This window comes from Diceros bicornis, chromosome 17 (assembly GCF_020826845.1).
Source record: "Diceros bicornis minor isolate mBicDic1 chromosome 17, mDicBic1.mat.cur, whole genome shotgun sequence".
Taxonomy (NCBI): Eukaryota; Metazoa; Chordata; class Mammalia; order Perissodactyla; family Rhinocerotidae; genus Diceros; species Diceros bicornis.
The window spans coordinates 46,546,778-46,572,056 of NC_080756.1; the positions used below are offsets into that span (position 1 = coordinate 46,546,778).

A 25,279-nucleotide genomic window follows, 5' to 3' on the forward strand; every position below is an offset into this window, starting at 1 on the left:
TACACAGAGAAAACTATGCTGAGGGACCCCTTGCAATAGATTTTGGAGGGTAAACATTAGACTTCCAAAATTTCTGTTGTGAAGCCTACGTCCAACACCTCCCACCTAGCTGTACAACAGACTCAGATGTTCAGGGCACTGTATAACATAGACACACCACAGAAGCACTTTTTGAGCTCGTCTTCCATACCAAAATGCAGACAAATATGGAATCTTACTCTTCCCTGCACTCATTCCCACTTATTGATATTGCTGTAGTGTGCCCAGAAGGAAAGGAGGACTAGGAAAATTGATCACCATTTATGGGGACCTTTCATGTGCAAAGAAGCATTTTGGTTTTGTCAGAGGAGAGAGAATTAAATAAAACACAGCCCCTGTCCAGCCAAATAGAGAAGGTAACAAGGACACTGGTGACCAATACAAGGCAGAGTGAGATCAGTTCCATCACGAAAGTACAAACAAGATGCTGTGGGATGCACAGAGGAAGCAGTCACCTCTGGTTGGGAGAGTTAAGCCTCGGAAAGGCTTCACGAAGAAAATGATATAAGAGTTGAGTGTTGAAGAATGGGTAAAATTTTAATGGGTAGAGATGAGGGGATAAGCATCCCATCCAGGCAGAGGGAGAAGCATGTGTAAAAGCAAAGAAGCAGGGAAGTGTAGAAAATTTGTGAAAGTCTGGAGTGCGAGAGGTGTATAGGGGAGTAATAGAACTAAAACTAGAAAAATTAAGTAGGGCTATATTTTGGAGGTCATGAGTTCCAGGCGAGGGAAGTGTATTTCATTAGATTTGCATCAAAAACCACTCAAGTTGAGCAGGGAAGTGCCATAAGAAGCAGCCAACCTTGGGAAGAATAATGGACACCAGAGCATGAGAAGGACTGGTGCACACAAGCGGAGACTGATGACAGGAAATTCAGCAGGGGAGAAAGAAGGCCTGAATTAGCATGAAGGCAGTTGGCGTGGAAAGGGAGGACAGCTTTTGAGGACATTTAAAGGTAGAACCGATAGCATTTGACAACCGGTTGGGATGTTGGGGTGAGGCATGGAAAGTAGTCAAGAAGACTTTGAGATCTCAAATCACTAAAGGAAACGGGAACTCAGAATAAGGGACAGTTTTGAGAAATAAAAGTAAAAGAGAAATTTGACTGTGAACACGGGAAGCTTGAGATGCAAGCAGGACACCCCGGGACACCTTTCAGTGGAGCGCTGAAGCTGGAAGAGGGTGGTGTTTTTCTTCCTCCATCAAATACATATTGAGCGCCTGCATATGAACTAGGCAGACTGAAGATACTGAGGTGAGCAAGCCAGCCATGATCCCTGCCTTCGTGGAGCTTGCAATCTAGAGGAGACAGATATTAAACAGATACTCACTCAAATAATAACCTGGCCTTAGGTATCAAGGAAAGTTTTCCCGATGGATAAAGCGATATTTAATCTAGGAACTGATGGATGAGTAAGAGTCAGCCAGGCAAAAAGGCAGAGGAACAGCATTCTTGGCATTCATCAAGGCCCTGCTGGAGAATAAAGCTTTACATGTTTAAGGAACTACAAGAGGTTTCCCATACTGAGCAGGGAAAGGAAAATTCTGGAATCCTCAGCTGATGTCTGTCTCAAAGGTAGTCTATAGAAGAGCCAGAAATAAGGCAGTGCATGGAGGGAAAAGCATAGAAGGCATCTTTTGGGCTTTACAACAATTGTGGTAGTTATGGTGGCCCATCCTCTATTTTCTTAGCCCTGCTCCCCAAAGTCCATGTATCCCATCCTACGTGTGATAACAACCCAAATGACAACTCATTTTAGGCCACATATGCATGAAAACACCTAGAATGTGCTTAGAACGCAGTACATGCTTGATAAATGTTTTAAAATTCACCTGTGTGGGAGGGGTACCTGTATAAGTCAGAAACCTGCTTGAATGACCCTATTTCATTCTTACCTTTTATACCCACATGCTGAAACAGGGTCTTATTTGTGCTACTTAAGTTAATCCTGATATTGGTTTCTTTTTTACCTCTTGGTGTAGCCTTGACACAGATTTGAACTATCCGATGATTTCAGCTGGAAGTTTTGGATTGTCGTGTGACTACAAAGAAACTTTAACCAGGCTGATGTCTCCAGCTAGGAAGCTGATGTATTTCTTGGTTAATTTTTGGAAGGCCAATAATTTACCATTCAAAACTTTTTCCTGGAGCACTGCATATGTTTTCAAGAATAGTACCGAGTCTGAGGACTGTTTCTGGTAAGCAGGATCATTAATATTCTGTGGCACTTGCCATGGAGAGCAGTCATAGACTCATGGCAGGCTACTCGGTTATTATCAGATGCACCTTCCATCTGTAACAGCACTGGGAATGCACAGCAGCCCACCTTCTTACATACAAATGAAAGCAACGGGGCCAAGGAAACACAGTATCATCAATATCATCAGCATACATTGCATTTGCAACACTCTCTAATTGTGAAAGTACTTTCATGTTAGTTTTATTGTTTCTCCACAGTAAATCCTCTGAAGAAAAGAGAACAAGTACTATGCTCCCCATTTTACCAATAAGGAAAGTGAAAACCAGAAGTTAATGCTTTCCCATTACTGTGCAAGATATGATACCAGAGAATGTGCATTCTACCTATACCTACAATTAGAAGTAATTCTCTCACAGCTTTTCAGAGGAATAAGGTGGTGGCGGTGGGGAGAGCAGGACATCGGGCCTCATTGCTAAAATAAAATGGCAGGATTCACTCAACTCCATCAAAGGTGGCAGAGAGAATCCTTTGGTTGGGTTACTGCCAGTGCCTCCGGGATGCTGCTCAGTTCTGCAGTCTTTCTCCACATAAGCATGCAGAAGACTAAGATGGGGCACCACCGGGAATGCACATCTTAGGAACTGTAAGAATCAACCCTAAAGTCTCATCCTAGAAATTTTGGGGTGAACTTCGAACACACAAAAGTACATTTCACACAGGAAGAGAAATTATTCCTATCAACTCTCAATTTTTGCACTATAGATTCAAAGGTTTCAACTTGTCTGTGATGATGGGGTTGGTTTATAGAGCAGAGTAGAAGATCCCATTTGCAAGTAGCAGGAAGCCATTATCAGGGACCCACTAAATGTCTACTATTTGTATATATACATGGAGAGTCCCTAAAACTTCCCCTCTGCTTTCACTAAATTAGATGTCCACAATCCTAACCATTAGTATCATGGTGTGTACCATCTATTGTGTTAGAAGCAGAAACGAATTTTAGATTAACAAGTCCCAGGACAGATCTGTGAACAATGGGCAAACGGCATGGAAGCCCATGCAGAAACTAAGCTGGTTTCTTAGAGTTTCTCTCTTTTCTGTTCTAGGTACCTCAATGCTCTGGAGGCTGGAGTTTCCTATTTTTCTCAGGAACTTGTCTTCAAGGAAGTGTTGAGAGGAGATGACCAGTTTCAGAATATCTTAATGAACCAGAACAGGAAAAGCAATGGTAAGAAGACATGAAGATAATTTTTTACCAACTTCTTCCTCACAACTACCACCTCCGTATGAATTATTTTGATAAATCTACCACCACAGAGCTATCACTGTTACCTCTATATGTTTTGTATGTTTTGGAAGATCTCTAGTTGCATGCAACTCCTTTATATTGCTCCTTTTGTTGATTAAAACCTTATCCTCTGAGAGAAATTAGAAAAGTAGTGTTGAGAAACTGTATTAACGTCATGAAAGAAATGGTACTGTTAAAATACAGCTTTTATAAACCAAAATGATATCACGACCCACCATCAATAAACTGCTTTTTAAGTTTACCTCAATCCAATATATTATTGGATTTGTGACTAATCCTCACACATGTTGAACCTTGATCCCCTGGTGACCAAGAGGATATATTTATTGATATCTGGCCTCAAGCAAAATAACAAGGTAAGCAAAGATTGTCTCACTTTCATTTAACCTCTCTGTAAATCACCTGCCCAATGATCTCCCAGTTACAGGCCATGTGTGAAAAGCTGATGGGATAAAATCATCCTCGTTAAGTTATTAGATGATTTGTTTCTTTTTCCACGAAGTTCTGTTTACAAATAAGAGTATATCAGGGGCAAAGGAATCAACTGTGGGAATTTGCTACAAGGGAAGATGCTTGCTTGACACCAGGATTTCCTGGTATCACTCACATCATCTGGTGTCATTATTAAGCATTTGCAGAACCTACCCTTTGCAAAACGTTGACCAAGATATAGGAAAAAAAGTATAAAATTGTTCATGTCCCTAGAGAGTTTACCATTCAACTGGACAATATAGTTTAAAAAAAGAGCTGATAAAGTGTCCCCCAACTCCTCTTACTCATAAAGTCATGCATTTGGGAAATTTGGTTGCAATGAGTAGTACATCTTGTAGACTCAGATTGGACATGAACACTGAAATCAGTAAGACTGAGTTCTGAGTTAAGAAGCTATAAACAAAACCCAAAGAAAGTTGCTTAAATTCTTGCATTAACTTATACTATATCTTTTCCAACTACTTTACAAATGGTGAGGTGCACTTCACTTATCAATGAAAATAGTTTTTGTAACTGTTCCAGCCTGGTGTAATGGAATAAGCACTGAACTATGACCCATAAACTTGAATATTGGAGCTATCTCTGTCATCTACTAGTTCTTTAACCCTTTGACATCTTGGCTTCAGCCTCCTTAAGTCTATAAAATTAAGGGAATGGACTAGACGATTCTTTTCAAGATCCCATGCAGCTCTATTCTGACTCTATGACTGTAAATGAAAAAAAAAAAATGAGGGGTTATCGTTTGAGGAATTGATGTTAATCTTAAAAAATAAATGTAGCATGGACGTACTGGGTTTAATTCAGGCACCTGGTTCCCTCCCTGTTTGTTTGTAGATCATTGTATCTTTCTCTCCTTGTCTTGCTCTTTCTCCTCCAGTGATTCTTGTATGTGGTGGACCAGAAGTTATCTACTCCCTCAAGGGTGACCGGGCAGTGGCGGAAGACATGGTCATTATTCTAGTGGATCTATTCAAGTAGGTATAATATTTAGAAGAACTCTGCTCCTTTCGGAAAGGAAATAGTCCAAGGATTTCCAGAAGACACACTCTCTTTTCTCTTGCTTTGCTCAGCCTTTAAGTGGTACAGTATAATGATAATATTTTAACCAATGTTTTATTCTTTCTTCATCACATTGTCATTCTTATTTAAGTAATTGTAGCCTTAGCAGAGATGTATACTTTTGACATCACTATCAAGTCTAAATACAAAAATTTTATGAAAACCCCGTTAAATCCACATCCATTCATTTATGAGGCCTGCTCAGTCAACACAAGATCCTGGTCTCCACCCTGATTTTGAGGTCTTTTTCAAGCAATGATAAATCAACTAATAACCCAATAATACTATTTCTGAGAATGTGGGCCATATCTGTGCCTTCAGTTGCTAAATGGCCTTTGGTCCTAGATTATTTTTCCTTCAGCTGCCTTTGGTAAGAGGAAAGTTCCAGTTAAATGAGTTTGATTTACACAGTTGTTTACATTCTTTGTTCTCTGTGGCACAGTCACTGAGTGGTGATCTTTTCCTCTGCACTTCTCTGGGACTAAGGACAGAAAATTCTGGAGAGCAGAAACCACCTTTTATCACACCCTGTCTTTTTACCACTCATCTTCTAATATGGCTGGAGACCCCACTAACAAACTGTGCCAAGGTAATGTTTGAGTTAGACTAAGCATAAAGAAGGTGTCACTGGTGTGCCTGTGCCCCTTGCCCCCATTTGCTAGATCACATGACTTCACTTATCCGCCTGGATCATTAATCATTACCTGTCTGTACTCAGACCAGAAGCTATTGCTGCACTAGATCTTTCCCATATTTACCTAGTCATTTCATCCACACTAGATGTACTTTTCACGGTGTTAAAGGAAATAATGCCTAGGAACTGCAGGCCTGTTCGACCACTAGTTGTTCATGAAGATAATTTAAGCAATCCACTTAGCCTTTTTAGCTGAAGAATACAGGAAAGAAGGCAAAGTTAGCGACATTTCATTCCTACAACCACAGTGATAACCGCTTTCAATAGCTGCTTTGCCCTCTGGAAGGAGTCCTCAATGTAGCCAGGTTGGCGTAATTTCACTTTTAGCAAATCCTCCATCAATTGCCAAAGCGCTGGCATTTCTTTGTCACCATTCCTGAAGGACACTTGGCTATGTTTTGGGGAGATCATGAGATTCATTTGAAACTAGATATAACGTGGTTTCAGATTCTAATTCTGACACTTCTGGTTCATTTGACTCTTGGGTATTACTTAGTATCTTGAGATGAAATCTTCTCATTTGTGAAATGAAAATTAAAATGTCCACTTTAGAGGGGTGTTTTTAGGATTGGACGTGATAGTATGAGCAAAATATTCAACACAGTCCTCAGTACACAGATGTGTTCACCTACTGTTTGAATATTAAATAATGGTCAGCCTAGATATAGCAGTTCAAGCACGTTAGATTCTCTGCATATTAAAACATTCAAATGATAAGGAAGCTTAGAAACTATATAATTTGCAGCACAATCTCAGACACTATTGTGAGTCCACAATGTGCCAAATATTGTCCAGGAGTTGAGGATCCAACGATCAAGAAGCTTATAGTGATAGAGAAAATATTGAGTCTTTTCATGTTTATGTTTCTTCATCTGAAAAGTAAATTTAATTCATAACATTTCTCTCTGTCATATACCAATATCTCTAAATTGTTATGAGCACTTAAGGAAAAGAAAGTTTCCAGGTATAAACCAAAGGTCATTCAGCCTTAAAAGCAAGTGCTAGCTCACATGTCCAGAGCCCAAAAAAATCTCCCTCAAAGAAGTATCTCTATTCTGATCTTCCTTTCCATTTGTGTATGTTAAGCTGCCTAAGTTCTCTTGTTCATCTTAGCAGGTGTGGAAGAAAATAAGCCTATCCAGGAAAAGAAGAAAGTTTTGCAGCTTACTGGGAAAAAAAGAGTTTTAAACTATTTCAAGGCTGATGTTATAGTTTGTGTGAATTGTAGAAGCTGCATCTCTATTTTTGGAGGAACCTACTTTTCATGAGGAACTTGTGCTTTTTATTATAGTAACTACTACTTCATGGATAATGCCACAGCCTCTGACTATATGAAAAATGTCCTTGTTCTGACACTGCCTCCTGCAAATTCCACCTCAAATAGCTCTTTCTTCGAGGATTTCTCACTGGTAAGCTTCATATATAGCCTTTATGTTCCCCAGGGAAGACATTTGTGGCCTGAAGTAACACCCAGTCAGAACTGTCTTCAAAGCGGGTTCAATGGAATCATCCAATCAAAACTCTTCCTGCCCCATTTAGGCTACTGAAAGGCAGGGAGTTGTTTCTATTATTGTTCCCATTTACTCTTTAGTGAAAACATTAAACTACAAGCAAGCATTATTTCTTCATAAAATCTTACAAGAACTATGAAAATGCTGTATGTTGTCCTTCCTGCTTGAAATTATATATTTTATCATTGGAAGGAAGTACAACCTCTTTTAGTTACTTCCCTAAAGGCAATGTTCTCAATTTATTGACCCCAAGAGAAAGCAGAATTGTGACAGGGGGAGAGTAAAGAGCCCTGGCCCAAGGAAATATTTTCCAAAAGTCTCCTTTAACACTCTACAATTCTCCTAATATTCCTTTATCTTCCCAGTTACCCTGCTGACCCCAAAAAGGTTTTGCTCCAGGTTCAAGACCAGAATCTCTTTTTTGGAACTCATTTTAAGATTTTCTTTTCTCATTCAGGCAAAAAGTGACTTTTCTGTTGCCTACTTGGATGGAGTCTTGCTCTTTGGACACATGCTGAAGATATTTCTTGAAAATGGAGAAGATATTACCACCTCCAAATTTGCTTATGCTTTCAGGAACCTCACTTTTGAAGGTACTCGTCTCCTAAGAGCAAACAACATCAACAACAAAACTAAAACTTTTTACAGAGAGCTGGAGAAATATGGGCTTTGTGGATGGACATTGGAAAGCAAAGAGGGGGTTTGGCAATAGAAGGATCAACAGCTAAATACCTTTGAACTTAATTGGAGGCAAACATCATTGCATAAAACTTGGGGATGCTATTATTGATAACTGAACCCCAGTTTATGCTTTAGAACTTCAGAATCTTTGGATATCAAAGAAAGAGCATGTAGCTTGGGCCCTGTACTTATGAACAAGCTTATCACAGGGAATTTTGAGCAGTGATGTCCTGACTGTCCTTAGAGACCAGCAAGAAGAAAAACATCTGTAGTTTGATTTTGGTCCTTCCATATCTCCCTTTCTATCCTTCAGGGATCTGGGACCCTGTGTTACCCCTTTAACTACTAAAACCTCTCATAACAATACCATCCAAAATTTCCCACCACATGCCCCTCCGAACTCTCTGGGTCAATATTCCCCTTCACACATGCCCCTGTTGAAACTCCCATCTTTCATTTCCCAGGTCTTATTTAGATACTTTTAAGAAATTTCCTTTTAGATGTAATGTATATTAAGTAAAAGACAAATGATAGTTAGTTGCCTTCTCTAACTTGCCTTAAATCTTTATGCTGGAAAACCTCTATCCTACTGCAGAGTGAGTCTTCTCTTGGCTTCAGAGGGCAGCAGACACCCAGCACTACAGTCTGAGGTCTGCACCAACGTCTGTGGTGTACGACAACGATAGGAGGAAATCTTTTCTGCTCCCCTGAAGAAGCAGGGAAGGAGGGAGGGACAATCATTTATTGATTACGCCCTTTGTCCCAAGTTCTGCCAGGCACTTTATGTGCATTCTTTTTTTTTTCCCAATTTTTTTATTGTGGTAAAATACACATAATATAAAATTTATATCTTAGCCATTTTTAAGTGTATAGCTCAGTGTCATTAAGTACATTCTTATCGTTGTGCAACCATCACCACCAGCTATCTCCAGAACAGTTTTCATCTTATAGAACTGAAATTCTATATCTATCAAACAGTAACTCTCCACTCTCTCCTCCCTCTAGCCACTGGCAACCACTAGGCTACTTTTTTTTTTTTTGGTGAGGAAGATTGGCTCTAAGCTAACGTCTGTTGCCAATCTTCCTCTTTTTGCTTGAGGATGATTGTCCCTGAGCTAACATCTGTGCCAATCATCCTCTATTTTTTGTATGTGGGATGCTGCCACAGCATGGCTTGATGAGCGGTGTGTAGGTCTGCGCCCAGGATCCGAACCCGCAAACCACAGGCTGCTGAGGTGGAGCACGTGAACTTAACCACTACACCACCGGACCGGCCCCCACTATTCTACTTTTTGTCTTTACGATTTTGACTACTCTAAGTACCTCATATAAGTGAAATCATAGAGTATCTTTCTTTTTTATGACTGCCTATTTCACTTAGCATATTGTCCTCAGGGTTCATCCATGTTGTAGCATATGTCACAATTTCTTTCCTTTTTAAGGCTGAATAATATTCTATTGTATGTATATACCACATTTTGCTTATGCATTCATATGTCAATGGACACTTGACTTGCTTCCATGTTTTAGCCACTGTGAATAATGCTGCTGGAAGATGAGAGTATAAATATCGATTTGAGACCCTGCCTTCAATTCACTTGAGTACATACCCAGAAGTGGAATTGCTGGATCACATGGAAATTCTATTTTTAATTTTTTGAGGAAGTGTCATACTGTTTTCCACAGTGGCTGTATCATTTTACATTCCTACCAACAGTGCGCATGGGTTCCAATTTCTCCACGTTCTTGCCAACACTTTTTTTTTTATATTAACCATCCTAATGGGTGTGAAGTGGTATCTCATAATTTTAATTTGCATTCCCCTAATGTTGAGCACCTTTTCATGTGCTTCTCAGCCATTTGTATATCTTCTTTAGAAAATGTCTATTCAAGTACTTTGCTTGTTTTTGAATCAGGTTGTTTGTTTTTTGTTGTTGTTGTTGAGTTTTAGTAGTTCTCTCTATATATTCTGGATATTAAGCCCTTATCAGATATATGATTTGCAAATACTTTCTCCCATTCTATAAGTTGCCTTTTCACTCTATTGATAGTATCTTTTGTTGCACAAAATTGTTTAATTTTCATGAAGTCCTATTTTATTTTTTCATTTGTTGCCTATGCCTTTTGTGTCATATCCAAGAAATCATTGCCAAATCCAATGTCATGAAGCTTTTGCTTTGTGTTTTCTTCTAAGAGTTTATAGTTTTAGGTCTTACATTTAAGGTAGGGATGTATTTTGAGTTAACTTTTGTATGCAGTATTAGGTAAGGGTCCAACTTCATTCTTTTGCATGTGAATATCCAGTTTTCTCAGTACCGTTTATTGGAAAACTTTTTTCCCATTTGAAAAATGGTCTTGGCAGTGTTGTCAAAAATCATTTGACCATTTATCCAAGGGTTTATTTCTGGACACTCTATTCTATTCTATTGTTCTATATGTCTGACTTTATGCTAGTACCATGCTGTTTTGATTACTGTAGATTTTTAGTAAGTTTTGAAATCAGGAAGTGTGGGTCCTCCAGCTTTGTTCTATTTCCGGATTGTTTTGGCTACTTAGGGTCGCTTGAGACTTCATATGAATTTTAGGATGGGTTTTTTCGTTTATGCAAAAAATATCATTGGAATTTTAATAGGGATTGCATTAAATTTGTAGATTGCTTTGGGTAGTATTGATTTCTTACTAATATTAAGTCTTCCAATATGTGAACATGGCATGTGTTTCCATTTATTTATATCTTCTTTAATTTTTTTCAGAAATGTTTTATAGTTTTTATTATACAAGTCTTTCCCTCCCTTGGTTAAGTTAATTCCTAGGTATTTTACTCCTTTTGATGCTATTGTGAATAGAATTGTATTTTTAATTTCCTTTCTGATTGTTCATTGCTATTGTATAGAAATGCAACTAATTTTTTAGTGTTGACTTTGTATCCTGATACTTTGCTGAACTCATTTATTAGTTCTAAGAGTTTTTTTGTAGAATCTTAAGAGTTTTCCACATTTAAGATCATATCATCTCCAAACAAAGGTAATTGTACTTCTTCCTTTCTAATGTGGATGGCTTTTTTTTTCCCTTGTCTAATTACTCTGGCTAAGTCTTCCAGTACTATGTTGAATAGAAGTGGTGAAATTGGGCATCCTTGCCTTCCTCCTTATCTTAGAAGAAAAGCTTTCAATCTTTCACCATTGAGTATGACGTTTGTTGTGTGTTGTTCATGTATGGCTTTTATTATGTTGGGGTAGTTTCCTTCCAGTCTCAGTTTGTTGCATGGTTTATCATGCACGAGTATTGAATTTTATAACATGCTTTTTTGTATCAACTGAGATGATCATGTGTTTTTTTTTTTCTTTCATTCTGTAAATGTGGCGTGTTATATTAATCAATTTTCCTATGTTTAACCATCCTTCATTCCAGGAATACATGTCACTTGGTCATGGTGTATACTTCTTTCGATATGCTGCTGAATTCAGTTTCCTAGTACTTTGTTGGGGATTTTTGCATGGATGTTCATAAGAGATATTGATGAGTGGTTTTCTTTTCTTGTAGTGTCATTGTCTGGCTTTCATATCAGAGTAATTCTGGCCTTATAGAATTGATGTTAGTTATTCTTTAAATGTTTGGTAGAATTCACTGGTAAAGCCATTAGGTCCAGGGCTTTTTTTTTCCAGTAGATTTTTAGTTTACTGATTCTATCTCCTTACTAGTTATAGCTTTATTCAGATTTTCTATTTCTTTGTAGTTCAGTATTTAGTAGGTTTTGTGCTTCTAGGAGTTTGTCCGTTTTTTTGTTTTGTTTTGTTTTGTTTTGAGGAAGATTGTCCTTGAGCTAATATCTGTTGCCAATCTTCCTCTTTTCTTTTTTCTCCCCAAAGCCCCCAGTACATTGTTGTATATCCTAGTTGTAGGTCCTTCTAGCTCTTCTGTGTGGGACACCACCCCAGCATGGCTTGATGAGTGGTGAGTAGGTCAGCACCCAGGATCGAACCCCGGGCCACCAAAGCAGAATGCGCCAACCTAACCACTGCGCCACCAGGCCAGCCCTGGAGTTTGTCCATTTTATCTAGGTTATCCAACTTGTTGGCATACAATTCCCCACTCTACTCCCTTATAATCCTTTTTATTTCTGTAGAATTGGTTGTAATGTCCCCAGTTTCATTTCCGATTTTAGTAATTTGGGTGTTTCTTTTCTTAATCCATCTACTTAAAGGTTTGTCAATTTTGTTGATCTTTTCAAAGAACCAACTTTTGGTTTTATTGATTTTCTGTATTGTTTTTCTATTCTTTATTTCATTTATCTCTGATCTTTGTTATTTCCTTCCTTCTGCTAGATTTGGATTTAATTCTTCTTTTTCTACTTCTTTAAGTTGTAAAGTTAGGTTGTTGATTTGAGGTCTTTCTTATTTTTTAACATAAGTGTTTGTAGCTATAAATTTCCTCCTCAGCACTGTTTTCACTGTGTCTCATAAGTTTTGGTATGTTGTATTTTCATTTCCATTCATCTCTAAGTATTTTTTAATTTCCCTTGTGTTTTATTCTTTGATCTATTTGTTATTTTAAATGTTTATTTTCCACAAATTGGTGAATTTTCCAGTTTTTCTTCTGTCACTGATTTCTAACTTCATCCTGTTGTGGTCAGAGAAGATATTTTATATGATATCTGTATTTTTAAACCTACTGGAACTTAATCTGTAGCCTAACATATGGTTTACCCTGAAAAATTTCCTATGTGCACTTGAGAAAAATGTGTAATTTGTCGTTGTGTTGAATGTTCTGTATTTATCTGTTACATCTGGTTGGTTTATTGTGTTGTTCAAGTCCTCTATTTCCTTACTTATTTTCTGTCTGGTTATTCTATCTATTTTGAAATGGAGTGTTGAAATCTCCAACTATTTTTGCAGAACTGTCAATTTCTCCCTTCAATTCGGTTAATTTTTGCTTCATATATTTTGGTGGTCTGTTATTAGGTGTGTAATTGTTTATAATGGTAATATCTTTTTGCTGTATTGGAACTTTTGTTAATATATAATGCCCTTCTTTGTCTCTTGTAATCTTTTTTTATTTAAAGTCTACTTTGTCTGATATTAGTATAGCCACCTCTACTCTCTTTTAGTTACTATTTGCATGGAATTTCCTTTTCCATCCTTTCACTTTCAAACAGGTTACTTTCAACCTATTTGTACCCTGAGATCTAAAGTGAGTTTCTTGTAGATAGCATACAGTTGGATCATGTTCTTTTAATACAATTTTCCAATCTATATCTTTGCTTGGAGAATTTTATCCAGTTACATTTAAAGTAATTACTGAAAAGGGGAGATTTACTTCTGTCACTTTGCTATTTGTTTTCTATATGCCGTATAACTTTTTTGTCCCTCATTTCCTACATTTCTGTCTTTTTGGGGGGTTAGTTGAATTTTGCGGTGAAATATTTAGATTCCTTTCTCATTTTTCTGTGTGTATTCTTTAGCTATTTTATTTTTGGTTACCATGGGGATTTCAGTTAACATCCTAAAGTTAGAACACTCTAATGTTAATTTATACGAGCTTAACTTCAACAACGTACAAAAACTCGTCTCCTTTAAGAGCTCCATGCCCACCCTTTTCAGATGTTGCTGTTACAAAATTATGTCTTATACATTAGTTTAAATTTTTGGACACAAAATGTATAAGATGTTGAAAACCAAATGTGGAATTCCAAACCAAAGTTACAATGATACTAGCTTTTAGTATAATAATTTTTTTAATGTAGTAGTCTCTTAAATCATATAGAAAACATAAAGTGGAGTTATGCACCATTGTTAAAATGATACTAGATTTTATAATTGCCCATGTATTTTACCTTTACTGAGATCTTTACTTCTTCATATGGCTTCAAGTTACTGTCTAGTGCACTTTCATTTCAACCTGCAGGGCTACCTTGAGCATTTCTTGCAAGGCAGGTCTAGTGGTAATAAACTCCCTCAGTTCTTTTTTATCTTGGAATGTCTTACTTTCCCCTCACTTTTGAAGAACAGCTTTTTCAGATAAAGGATTCTTGGTTGACAGTTTTTTCTTTTAGCATTTTGAACATATCAGTCCACTGCCTTCTGGCTTTCAAATTTTCTAATGAGAAATCTGCTCATAATCTTATTGAATATCTCTTGTATGTGACAAGTCACTTTTCTCTTGCTGCTTTCAAAATTCTTTGGCTTTGGCTTTTGACAATTTGATTATTATTTGTCTCAATGTGAGTGTATTTGATTCATCTTACTTGGAGTTTATTGAGCTTCTTGGATGTTTATATTCATGTCTTTCATCAAATTTGGGAAGTTTTTGGCTACTATTTCTTCAAATATTTTCTCTACCCCTTTCTCTCTCTCTTCTCCTTCTGGAACTTCCACAGTACATACACTGGTCTGCTTGGTGGTGTTCCACAGGTTCCTTAGGCTCTGTTCACTTTTCTTTAATCTTTTTTCTTTCTGTTTCTGAGCCTTGACATTTTCCATGGTCCTATCTTCAAGTTTGCTGATTCTTTCTTCTGCCTGCTCAAGCTGCTTTTGAATCCCTCTAGTGAATTTTTCATTTTGGTTATTGTACTTTTCAGTTCCAGAATTTCTTTTTGGTTCTTTTTTTAGATTTTCTATCTCTTTACTGATATTTCCATTTTGTTCATGCATCATTTTCTTGACTTTATCCGTCTTCCTTTAGTTCTTTGAACATCTTTAAGACAGTTGTTTTAAAGCTTTTGTCTAGTTGATCCACTATCAGGCCTTTTTCAGGGACAGTTTCTGTTGGTTTATTTGATTTTTTTTGAATGGGACATACTTTCCTGTTTCTTTGTATGCTTTGTGATTTTTTGTTGAAAACTGGACATTTGAAGCTAATGAAGTATTTCTGGAAATCACATGGGGAATGGAGAGAATTCCCCATTCCCCAGGGTTTGCTGTTTTTGTTTTTATTATTATAGGCTGTCTCTTTATTGAGGGTCAGCCTGAGATGTAAATTTAAGTTCTTCTCAGGTCTTTTCTGAGCCTCTGCCTTCTCCTGGGCGTGTGCAGTGACTTTATAATTTCCCTCATATGTGCGGTTGCTTGAATATCCTAGTCTTCAATGTTTGGCTCTCAAAATGGAAAAAGAGAACAATGAAGGGGTTAGAAGGGGCACCAGCCCTTTACATCTTTTGAAAGTCATATCAGCAGAGGGGGAGGGGTTTGCAATAATGGAGAGAGGTGCAACAAAAATGGCCACCACTTTTTTGTTTGCATCTCTGTGATCATAACCAGCAATCAGCAATCAGAACATAGATCCCCAGTATTTGGAAGGCAGAGTTCTTCCTTTTTTGCTCACCTTGGCTCCCACAAGCTGTATGCAAGCTGCTCCAGGAACATGTACACAGCTGTCTGCCATGGGACTGAGGGGTGGGTGGGAATAGGTAGTTCCTACTGTCCTAACAGCTGAAATGGACTGAAGTTAATCACAATTTACCATCTACACCTCCTGGAAGTTGAAAGCCTTCAATAGACTTCAGAATTCCAAAATAGTTGCATCAGACAGATTCTGCCAGTGCAATTATTGTCTAGGTGAGGAGACAGATTTCCAGTGCTTCCTGTTTTCCCGTCTTCCCAGAATCTTTCTATATGCATTCTTAATTAATTTTCTCACATCCACGATCATGGTCAAGCCTCTTAACAGCCACTAACACAGGCTTAGAGCCAGGAAACATTTGTTCATGTCCTACTTTAGCCACCTACTACCTGTACAACCTGGAGCAAGTTATTTAATATCTCTGACCTCAGTTTTTTCATCAATAAGATGAAGATAATAATAGTTTCTGTATCATGGTATTTCAGGAAGAATAAAATGATAAATGCATATAAAGCACTTAGCACAGAGCCTGGTATAGTAAACACAAAATAAATATTAGCTATTATGTTGAACCATGTGAAATTGCTGATATTTGATTTTTTTTTTAACCTAAACAGCCCTGTCATAGGTTTGTCCTATACTGCTATTATTTCATAGATGAGAAAACTGAGACTTGGAGAACTTAAATAATTTTCTCAATGTCTTCAGCCAATAAGTGATAGTGAAGCAATTTTGATCTTTTTACAATCCAAGTTAGATTGTGCAGTGACCTACACCGTGCTACACTATGCCCCTGAATTTCTGATTTAACTTTCTCAAATAGGGCATCTTTTCTCTAGTATTCCACATTTTCCATTATAGATATCTTTTACAAAGCTAGGTCAATATGTACACGCAATATATGACTTAAGTATGTCACAAGGCTCCCACTGGAAAACTACATGAAAAAATGAATAACTTATTCTCTTAGATTCGTAGTTATGTTAGGACCCAATGTCTTAGAGAAAAAGCTTTCTACTGACCATCTGGTTGGCTAGAACAGTGTCTTCATAATTGGCGATGGGCACAATTTTGGGTGACGAAAAGACAAGTGTTTTTATGTAATTTTATTTAGTATATATTCTTAGCAAAAAGTTGTCACTAATACTCAGGAGGAATGTATTGACTGATTACATTTAGTCCCATCCTCAATGCAATGAAAAATATTTTTCCTTATAACTAACTAACATCTATCATAAAAATACCCTTCAGAGATCTCAGCGCCAGAACCAATCGAGGTGATCTCTGATTAGATCATTAAGGTAAACAATTTTTCAGCAAAATAGAGCAATTTGAAATTATTTGATGCCCTCTGTCAAGAGTTAACTAGTCATGGGCCGGCCCTGTGGCTTAGCGGTTAAGTGTGCGCGCTCCGCTACTGGCGGCCCGGGTTCGGATCCCGGCGCGCACCGACGCACCACTTCTCCGGCCATGCTGAGACCGCGTCCCACAAACAGCAACTAGAAGTAGGTGCAACTGTGACATACAACTATCTACTGGGGCTTTGGGGAAAAAAAGGAGGAGGATTGGCAATAGATGTTAGCTCAGAGCTGGTCTTCCTCAGCAAAAAGAGGAGGATTAGCATGAATGTTAACTCAGGACTGATCTTCCTCACAAAAAAAGAAAAAGAGTTAACTAGTCATTCAGTCAAGAACTCAACAATGGCCTCTAACTCTTTCTGATTTTTGCCCTAGGGTATACGGGTCCTGTGACTCTGGATGACTGTGGGGACATTGACAACACTATGGTGCTTCTGTATACCTCTGTGGACACCAACAAAGTATGTCTGATTTCTTATCAGGACCTTGGGGTGAAGTGACTGAGTGAGGAGGGATAACTTGGAAGGCGAGTAATAGTAAAGAAATTAGAGAAGTTATGTTTAGAATCTAGAAGTTGGTTTATTTCAGATTCACAATTATGCCCCACTTGGAGTAGTATTCCTTAAGCATTTTGTCCCATAGAACTTCTTATTTAGAATATCCACTCTATTTACTATATAAAAAATACTCACCCAGAATACATTGATATAAAGACCAGACTATTGATGGAATACCAATGAGAGGTTAAGAGTTTTTGCCTAAGAATTGTTTATTCATTTCCACAACTAAAAATTTCAATGAAACGTTTCCTATTCTCTCCATCTGAACTCTCATGAAAATCATTAATTGTGTAATCCCTCTGGCACATATAAATAGCCCTATAATTTAATACTTTTATTCACATTATATATGTCTTTTCTCCTCACCTACATAGTATGTTCTTTAAAGGGAGTGGGTATTACCTTTCCGTGTTTCAGTGCTTAGCTGCTTCTCTGGCACAATAGTTGATGGCTGATCATCATTTAATTGAAAAACAAAACACCTGTGTTAATGTCACCCAAAATTGTGCCCATTGCAAATTATGAAAACCACTGTTCCAGCTAACCAAATGGTCAGTAGAAAGCTTTTTCTCTAAGACATTGGGTCCTGACATAACTAGAAATCTAAGAGAAAAAGTTATTAATTTTTTCTTATAATTTTCCAGTGTGAGTGTTATGACATACTCAAGTCACATATTGAGTGTGCATATTGACTTAGCTTTGTAAAAGATATCTTTAATGGAAAATGTGGAAAACTAGAGAAAAGATGCCCTATTTGAGAAAGTTAAACCAGAAATTCAGGGGCAGCATTTTAGAAAAGTAATCCACGGTTTTTAGTTACTATATTTAACCTTTAATATAATGCTATATTTAGCATTAATTCCATGTGAATACCTTAAAATAAGATCTCTCAATGCTTCAGTTACTGGTACTACTACAAAGATAACTACACTCCTCTCTACGTTATTTGCAGCTGGGATGGTGCCTTTGCCTCCCTTGGAGAGAAGCAAGTATATGTCGTGAGATCCTATGTCAGCCTCGTATCTGCTCTTCAAAATGAAAAATGTTGTTCTGTGCACTTATTCTCTCTGACGGCAAATCTAGTTGAATATTTCAATTATCTAATGACATCAGTTGTGCTATATAATATGTATATATGAGGAAACCAGAGATTAATTCTCAAAATATAGGGCCATAGATTCTATAACCAGATTAGGTCTCAAAAGAGATTTAATGTACCATACCCTAATATGTAGAATATTTCGTATCCTCAATATATGCAATTATACATTCTGCTCTCAAGTTAAGAGTATAGTTTTGAGAAAGCAAAATTTTTGCCCAGAATGTTTTGAGGGAATGATGGTGAATTTAGAAGGATGGTCGCTTTTCAGATGTCTCTGACAAAGCTGACTCAATATATGCAGCAGTAATTTGAGGATATATTAATATTCCCATTGGCAGATTACTTGAAAAATAAACCTTTTATCTTAGAAACCTGATTAGTGTTGTGTTTAAGAAAGCACATTAGAGTAAAAAGATAGAAGAGATTAAAAAATTATGTAATTGGCAGAATTCAGGAAATGTAGAATTATTTCATTGCCCCTTGACATGTATCCAAATGGATAATGGATTTTAGCTGAGGTGCATTTTCTCAAGACATCATTTTCAATAGCAACTTAATATTGTGGAAAACACCGGTGCTTCGCTTGTCCTATGACATGGAGCTAGTCATTTAATTTCTCTTGGCCTCTATTTTATCATTTGTAAAATGAAAGACTTGAACTAGTTCTCTAAAGACCCAAAGAATCTATGTTGGGCAGGGTTACTGGTGTGGCATAAAGAAACAGAAAACTAATCCGCCCACGTGGAGCTTAAATCCATGTTCATGTTGTGAACCAATAAGTGGATCATAACTAGCTCCTGGCTGGGTAACAGTTACCTTGTGTCACTGAGAAGCATTACTATGAAATACAAATGTCATTGGGCAGGACAGTCTATCTTATCAGAAGTCATCCTAAAACATCTTTTTCTGTTCATCCTTCTTCTTTTCCATGCCCTGACACAGTACAAGGTTCTTTTGACCTATGACACACACGTAAATGGGACTACATCAGTGGATCTGAGCCCTACTTTCACGTGGAAGAACCATAAACTTCCTGACGATATTCCAGGCCAGGGTAAGAGATCCTTAGTGAATTTTCTTTCCCTGAAATTGTTTTTCTGGTAAGGAGAGTAAATTCTATGGTTTATGCAATTAGCCTGTGATTTTTGCTTTGTTTTGCTTTGTTTTGTTTTGTTTATTGTCTGAATTAGATTTGCCAGGTTTGTAAATGTGGACTTTTCTTCCCTGAACAATGAATGATATTACAATTCTGATTAAACACTGAAAATACACTTGTTGTAATTTAGCTATACCTATCTTTAATATGTGTCCTACCTATCATTTGACATAAATTATCCTATAGAAAACTAGGTTTGACAATTGGCAAAATGAACACCAAGACTTCTTACTCCGTTTACATTTTATTGGAATAAACTCAAAGAATACATATTTCAGCAAGGAATACTTGATGGCATCAGGCTGAGCGATAGTCAGTAAGCATGGCCTGTAAAGTCTCCTCCATTCCCTCATAGGACACACACTTGGGTTGTAATGATGGTTACCCACCTACTTAAGATGAGGTCCTATCATGTCATGGAAAGCCTTAACATGACCAGGCCTTCACCTGTGCAAGTTGCAATGTAACTATATAACATTGGCCATCACTAGACAGGGCCAGCCAGGTATCTCCTGGGCAACAAGGTCTCAGGACAGTCTGTCTGTGACTGGCTTGGCCAAGGCTTGCCACAATGAATAGTAATTCCACATTACTAATCTATTTTTAGGACAAAGAGTTTAAATTTGGACAAATATTTACTCCCAAAGATGCAAAAAAAAAGTGGAAACACCATTAATAAAATGACTTAGAAAATCATGATATATTCATAAATGGAGTGTCATGCAACCAGTTAAAAATAATTATTTAATTGACATACAAAACTTACAATGACATACAAAAAGTTACAATGTAAAGTAATAGAAAAATACAGCTGTTTTATTTAATGAGGTTCTAAATTTGTCAAACAACTTATAGACATAAGGCTAAAAGAAGTGTGCTCAAATGTTGACAGTGATAGACTTTGAGTAATAAGATCCTAGAAGATTTTTTTTTTTGCTTTTTTTTGATCAGGAAGATTGTCCCTGAGCTAACATCTGTTGTCAGTCTTCCTCTTTCTGCTTGAGGAGGATTGTCCCTGAGCTAACATCTGTGCCAGTCTTCCTCTATTTTGTATGTGGGACACCGCCACACCATAGCTTGATGAGTGGTGTGTAGGTCCACGCCTGGGATCTGAACCCATGAACCCTGGGCCTCCAAAGCAGAGTGTACAAACTTAACCACTACACCACCGTGCTGGCCCCTGCTTTTTTATATTTTTCTTAATTTTCCAAATTTTCCAAAATTACTGTATTAATTTACCATTTAAAAAAATATTTTTAAGTGTTGAAAATTATAAACTAGACATATTTCTATCCAGCCCCACTCTACAGCCAGAAACTGACTGAAAGATTGATCTGAGTTAAAGAAAACAGTTCTGGTTCAGTGGGTTTGCTTGTGTTAAAGCTGTTAACTATGTTTCTAGTCTTTTTGGGCTCCACGAGTCAAATTTGGTTAAAAATGATCCTTGTGTTTTAATCCAATAGGTATGAGCAGTTCACTAAAGCAAAGATGGAGGTGGGAAGTGGAGATCCCATTCTTCTAAATAATAATCAATCCTGAACTGACTTCAGATTTATTATCTTTGCTTTTTAAAGCTGATTTCTTTTCTTTAGCAAGTTTTTTGTGTGTGTGTGAGGAAGATCAGCCCAGAGCTAACATCCATGCCAGTCCTCCTCTTTTTTGCTGAGGAAGACTGGCCCTGGGCTAATATCTGTGCCCATCTTCCTCCACTTTATATGGGACGCCGCCACAGCATGGCCTGACGAGCGGTGCATCAGTGCACTCCCGGGATCTGAACCTGTGAACCCTGGGCCACCAGCAGCGGAGTGCCCGCACTTAACCACTACACCACGGGGCCGGCCCCTTTAGCAAGTTTTTTTTATCTCTAGAACCATCTTCAAGTTTCCTTGGTTTTAAATCAAACGACTTCTGAAATATATCTCTTTCCTCATGGGCTTCTGCAACTCCCTACTTCTTCTCTTTGTAACTTTTTGAGTTAAAATTATTTTTCTTTCTCCTTAATTATCACTCTCAGTGATGATGTTATGTTTGGATTTTTAATAAATTTCTTTACGAGTTTTTAGATATTTTGGTGATTGAATAGAATGTCTGTGCTTTGTAAAGTGCTGAACTACTCAAAATGTAGTTTTTGAGAGAGCTCTCATTATTTACCTAAAAGAGATTACATTAAGAATTCATATTATGTACGACAGGAACATTGCATCATCCTGGGCAACTTCACTTCATCCTCAGTTAACTAGAAAATTCAGTTAGCCAGAGCTTTTCGCTACTTAACTGTTACTACATTTAGTTTTAAACTTTACAAATGCAGTAACTCAATCTTCCAAAAGGTATACAAATAAGATATTCGTGCCTGGTCTTTTATCTGTGTACACAACTGCCAACTAAGTAACAGAACATTTCATGTGGATATTGCATCATCACTGCCTTTTCATTCATTCCACAAAGATTTACTTATTGCCAGGTATGTTCTAAGCATCTGGGACACAGCAATGGACAACGCAGAATTGGTTCCTGTTCCTCACCTAAGCCTTCATCATCTGCCTCCTGGGTTACAATAATATCCAACTGACTTCCTGCTTCAGTCCTGCCTCCTGCTCACCTCCACTCCAACCAACACTGTCACTAGGATGACAGCTTGAAGTCAGTCATATTACTGCACTCTTCTAACACTCCAATTGGCAGCTCCACTTTATCTACAGATTAAAGTCCACGTGACTTATTATAGCACAAAATGTCTGCCATCTTCCTATGTCTCCAGCCTTATTTTTCATCTTACTTGAAATCCCTTGCCCACTCTCTCAACGTCCCCCTACTTCCTTAAAGAAGGGGCCTTGCAACTTCATATCCCTGTATCTTCATTGATGCTGCTCCCTCTGACTAAAATTTATCACTGCTCCAATCAACCGGCAAACAACTGCTCATCCTCAATATTTAACTTGAATTTCACCTTTTCTAAGCTTTTTCTTAGCATCTCAGTGGATTATTGATCTTGCCCTTATCCTGCCAGACTTCTAGCATAGTACTAATAACACAGTTACTTGTTTACACATCTTTTTATACCATACACTATGTAAGTGTAGGGTCCATTCTTTATTTATATCTCCTTTCCCCAACACATTGCCTTGGAAGGCAGACAGGCAGGCAGGCAGGAAGGAAGGAAGGAAGGAAGGGCAGACAATATGAGATGATGATTATGTTTCTAGTCAGCACTAATGTGTACAGTGTTAATTTCACTTTACTTTTCTTCTCTAAGTATGAGCATCTTCCTCCGTTAAATCAGACTTTTTAACTGATTCTCAAAGTTTTTTTCCAACTATCATATGACCTTGGGGTTATGAACTCAATCTACATTCGTTGTGATAACCACAGCATCCACCAGAAGGCAGCAGCAGCTTAACCTTAGAACTAATGTGATAACCTTGACTTATCTAACAAGCAAACTAAAAAGTATATTGAAATAAAAATTACTATATTTAAACATTTAAATAGTATATTTAAATATCATAATTATATTTAGTGCCGTGAGATGTCTACATCGTGGGAAGCAGATAGGAATTGAGGTGGGCTGAGGACCCAGCAGATAGGAGTCCCCCATACTCCCCTCAACGCATGCTCTAGTCTAGGGGACGTGTAATTTTAGTAGACTGATGAGTAGAAACACTGGCACTGTTGAAATTGTATTTCTCATACTCATTTTTGTGTGGGGTTGGGGGTATGAGAGTGGTGGTAGTGACAATGGTGGTGGTGGTGGTGATAGAAATGATTATAGTAGTAAACAGACTTCACCAGTCAAATGTGCCCATAATGCAAATCCAACTCCAGGGTATTAATTTATTTCTGTCCTGATAAGACTACAAATCCAGAGCTCACATTTTCGCTATTAAAAGTTTCTGCTTAGCAGAAAACAAGGTAATAAGCAAAGTCATATGTTAGCAAAGCATAAATCCTTCAAAGGCACCCCTTATAGAAAGGTTCTGCAGTATTAACCCCAAGCTAAACCCTTTCCCTCAGAAAAAAACAGTTAGTTCATTAGAAGGATCTAATGTGATGAAACAAAAACAGTTTAAAAATACGTGTGACATGAGATAAGTCCAATGGCTCAAAAGGTTTTTTTATGTCAATTTATTTACGTATTTTAACATTTGGGCATTTTTCCCTCGCCTCTTCTCAGGCAGTGAGATGAGCAGAGCAAAGTTTTTATTCAATTATTTATTTGTTCAACCATTTTTTAATTGCTACATTACCAGGTACCAGGTCTTGTGCTGAGTTCTAAAGGTACGAGGATAAACAAGAAAGACATGGACCATGACCTCAAGGGTCTATATCATGGTGCCATGAGAGAGAATTCAGTGGGCGGCATTGAAGTGCTACTCGAATAGGAGGTCTTGGCATCTCTTCTCTCTTCAGGGGCACCTTCATTAATTATATTTTTAGTGAAAAAAAATTCATGCACATGATTTTAAAGTCCAATAGTAGAAATATTCACAATGGAAAATGAGTGTGCCTGGTCCCACCTCTGTGCATGCCTGGTCTCTCTTCTGCTTTTAGTTCTTTGCATATTTCTAAATAATATGAATGTATTTCTTGATGTATAAGCTTTACATGTTATCTATTTATTTCTTGTATTAATAAATGAAGATTTAGTTCATCTTGACTAGAGCTACTTTTCTCTAACCTCTTCTCAATATAGTTATATTTTTTTGTCAATACATTTATTGGATACCTTTGTAATTTTAATTAATATGCATGAACTTCTATCAACTATATATAAAACTTCTTGCTTCCCAACTTTGTAAGATGAAGAAGTTAATGTCACTATCCTTCCTTCTACCTCCTTCCCACCTCCCAAATTCTCTTGTATTTTTCTTTAGTTTGTCAGGGCTGATAATATTTATTTGATAACCATAATGAAGCCCTCTGTCATTTACCTATAAATTGATTCTATAAGTTGAAAATTAGTAAACATTTTCATTATTATTATTACTTACATAAAGCTAAATAGCATGCCGTAATAACATTTCTTTCTATATAGCTCTAATGTCTCCCCTTTGTGCCACACACACAAAAAAATGGACTTTTAAAAAAGTTTCAAATTCTCAAAACCAAGTGAAATGTTACTTTGTTTTGGTTTTATACTATGCCTTCCTTGAACAACTTGCCCTACAGTTTCTGATTGGGTCTCTTACTTTTGCTGTATGAAGAAACATGTCTTCTTCACCATATTGCTATCATCTTCCAGGTTCTTACACACTCTGTCTATTGCTTGAAATCCATTCCATTTTTCCTTCTTGAATCCACTAACTTCCTATTCTAATAGGGACCCATTGTGGCTTATATGAACCATGGCTTTCTTGTACAGTTTTATTACTGTTGTTGTCCTTCTCAGTCTAGGCTTATTCCTCTGCATACCCAGACTCTGCTTCAATGTTTCCTTGGGTTGGATCCACATTTTCCTGGATTCCACTTACTCTTCTGTGAGTGTCTCAAATTACTTCATCTACACAACTCCACCCACATACCAGTGTTCCAATGAGTAAAATCACTTACAGTCTTCATTGACTTCCCTCAAGGACCTAGTAGAGCTTGGAAAGGACCAACAGGCAACACTGTCATTTAATATTCCACACAGATTTACTTTTCTTTCAATTTGTGCTCTGCATTAAAAAAACAGTTGTCTCTTACTTCCTCTTTGAATCCTCCTTAGGTATATTGGTTTCAAGGACACCAGGTAGGCTTCCATCACCAAAATTATCTGTGTGCTGCAAGCTATTTTAT

General features: G+C 37.4%; 1 protein-coding gene across 2 annotated transcripts in view; it reads left to right on the forward strand.

Annotated features, from left to right (window-relative positions):
* GUCY2C (guanylate cyclase 2C) overlaps nt 1-25,279 on the forward strand; it is a 153,751-nt gene that overhangs the window by 90,431 nt on the left and 38,041 nt on the right. For both annotated transcript variants that reach the window (XM_058558715.1, XM_058558716.1), the window contains 7 exons: nt 2,024-2,239; nt 3,348-3,469; nt 4,920-5,016; nt 7,087-7,204; nt 7,764-7,899; nt 17,059-17,144; nt 19,288-19,399. In XM_058558715.1, the coding sequence (XP_058414698.1) occupies nt 2,024-2,239; nt 3,348-3,469; nt 4,920-5,016; nt 7,087-7,204; nt 7,764-7,899; nt 17,059-17,144; nt 19,288-19,399 (887 nt within the window). The remainder of the gene's footprint in view (nt 1-2,023; nt 2,240-3,347; nt 3,470-4,919; nt 5,017-7,086; nt 7,205-7,763; nt 7,900-17,058; nt 17,145-19,287; nt 19,400-25,279) is intronic.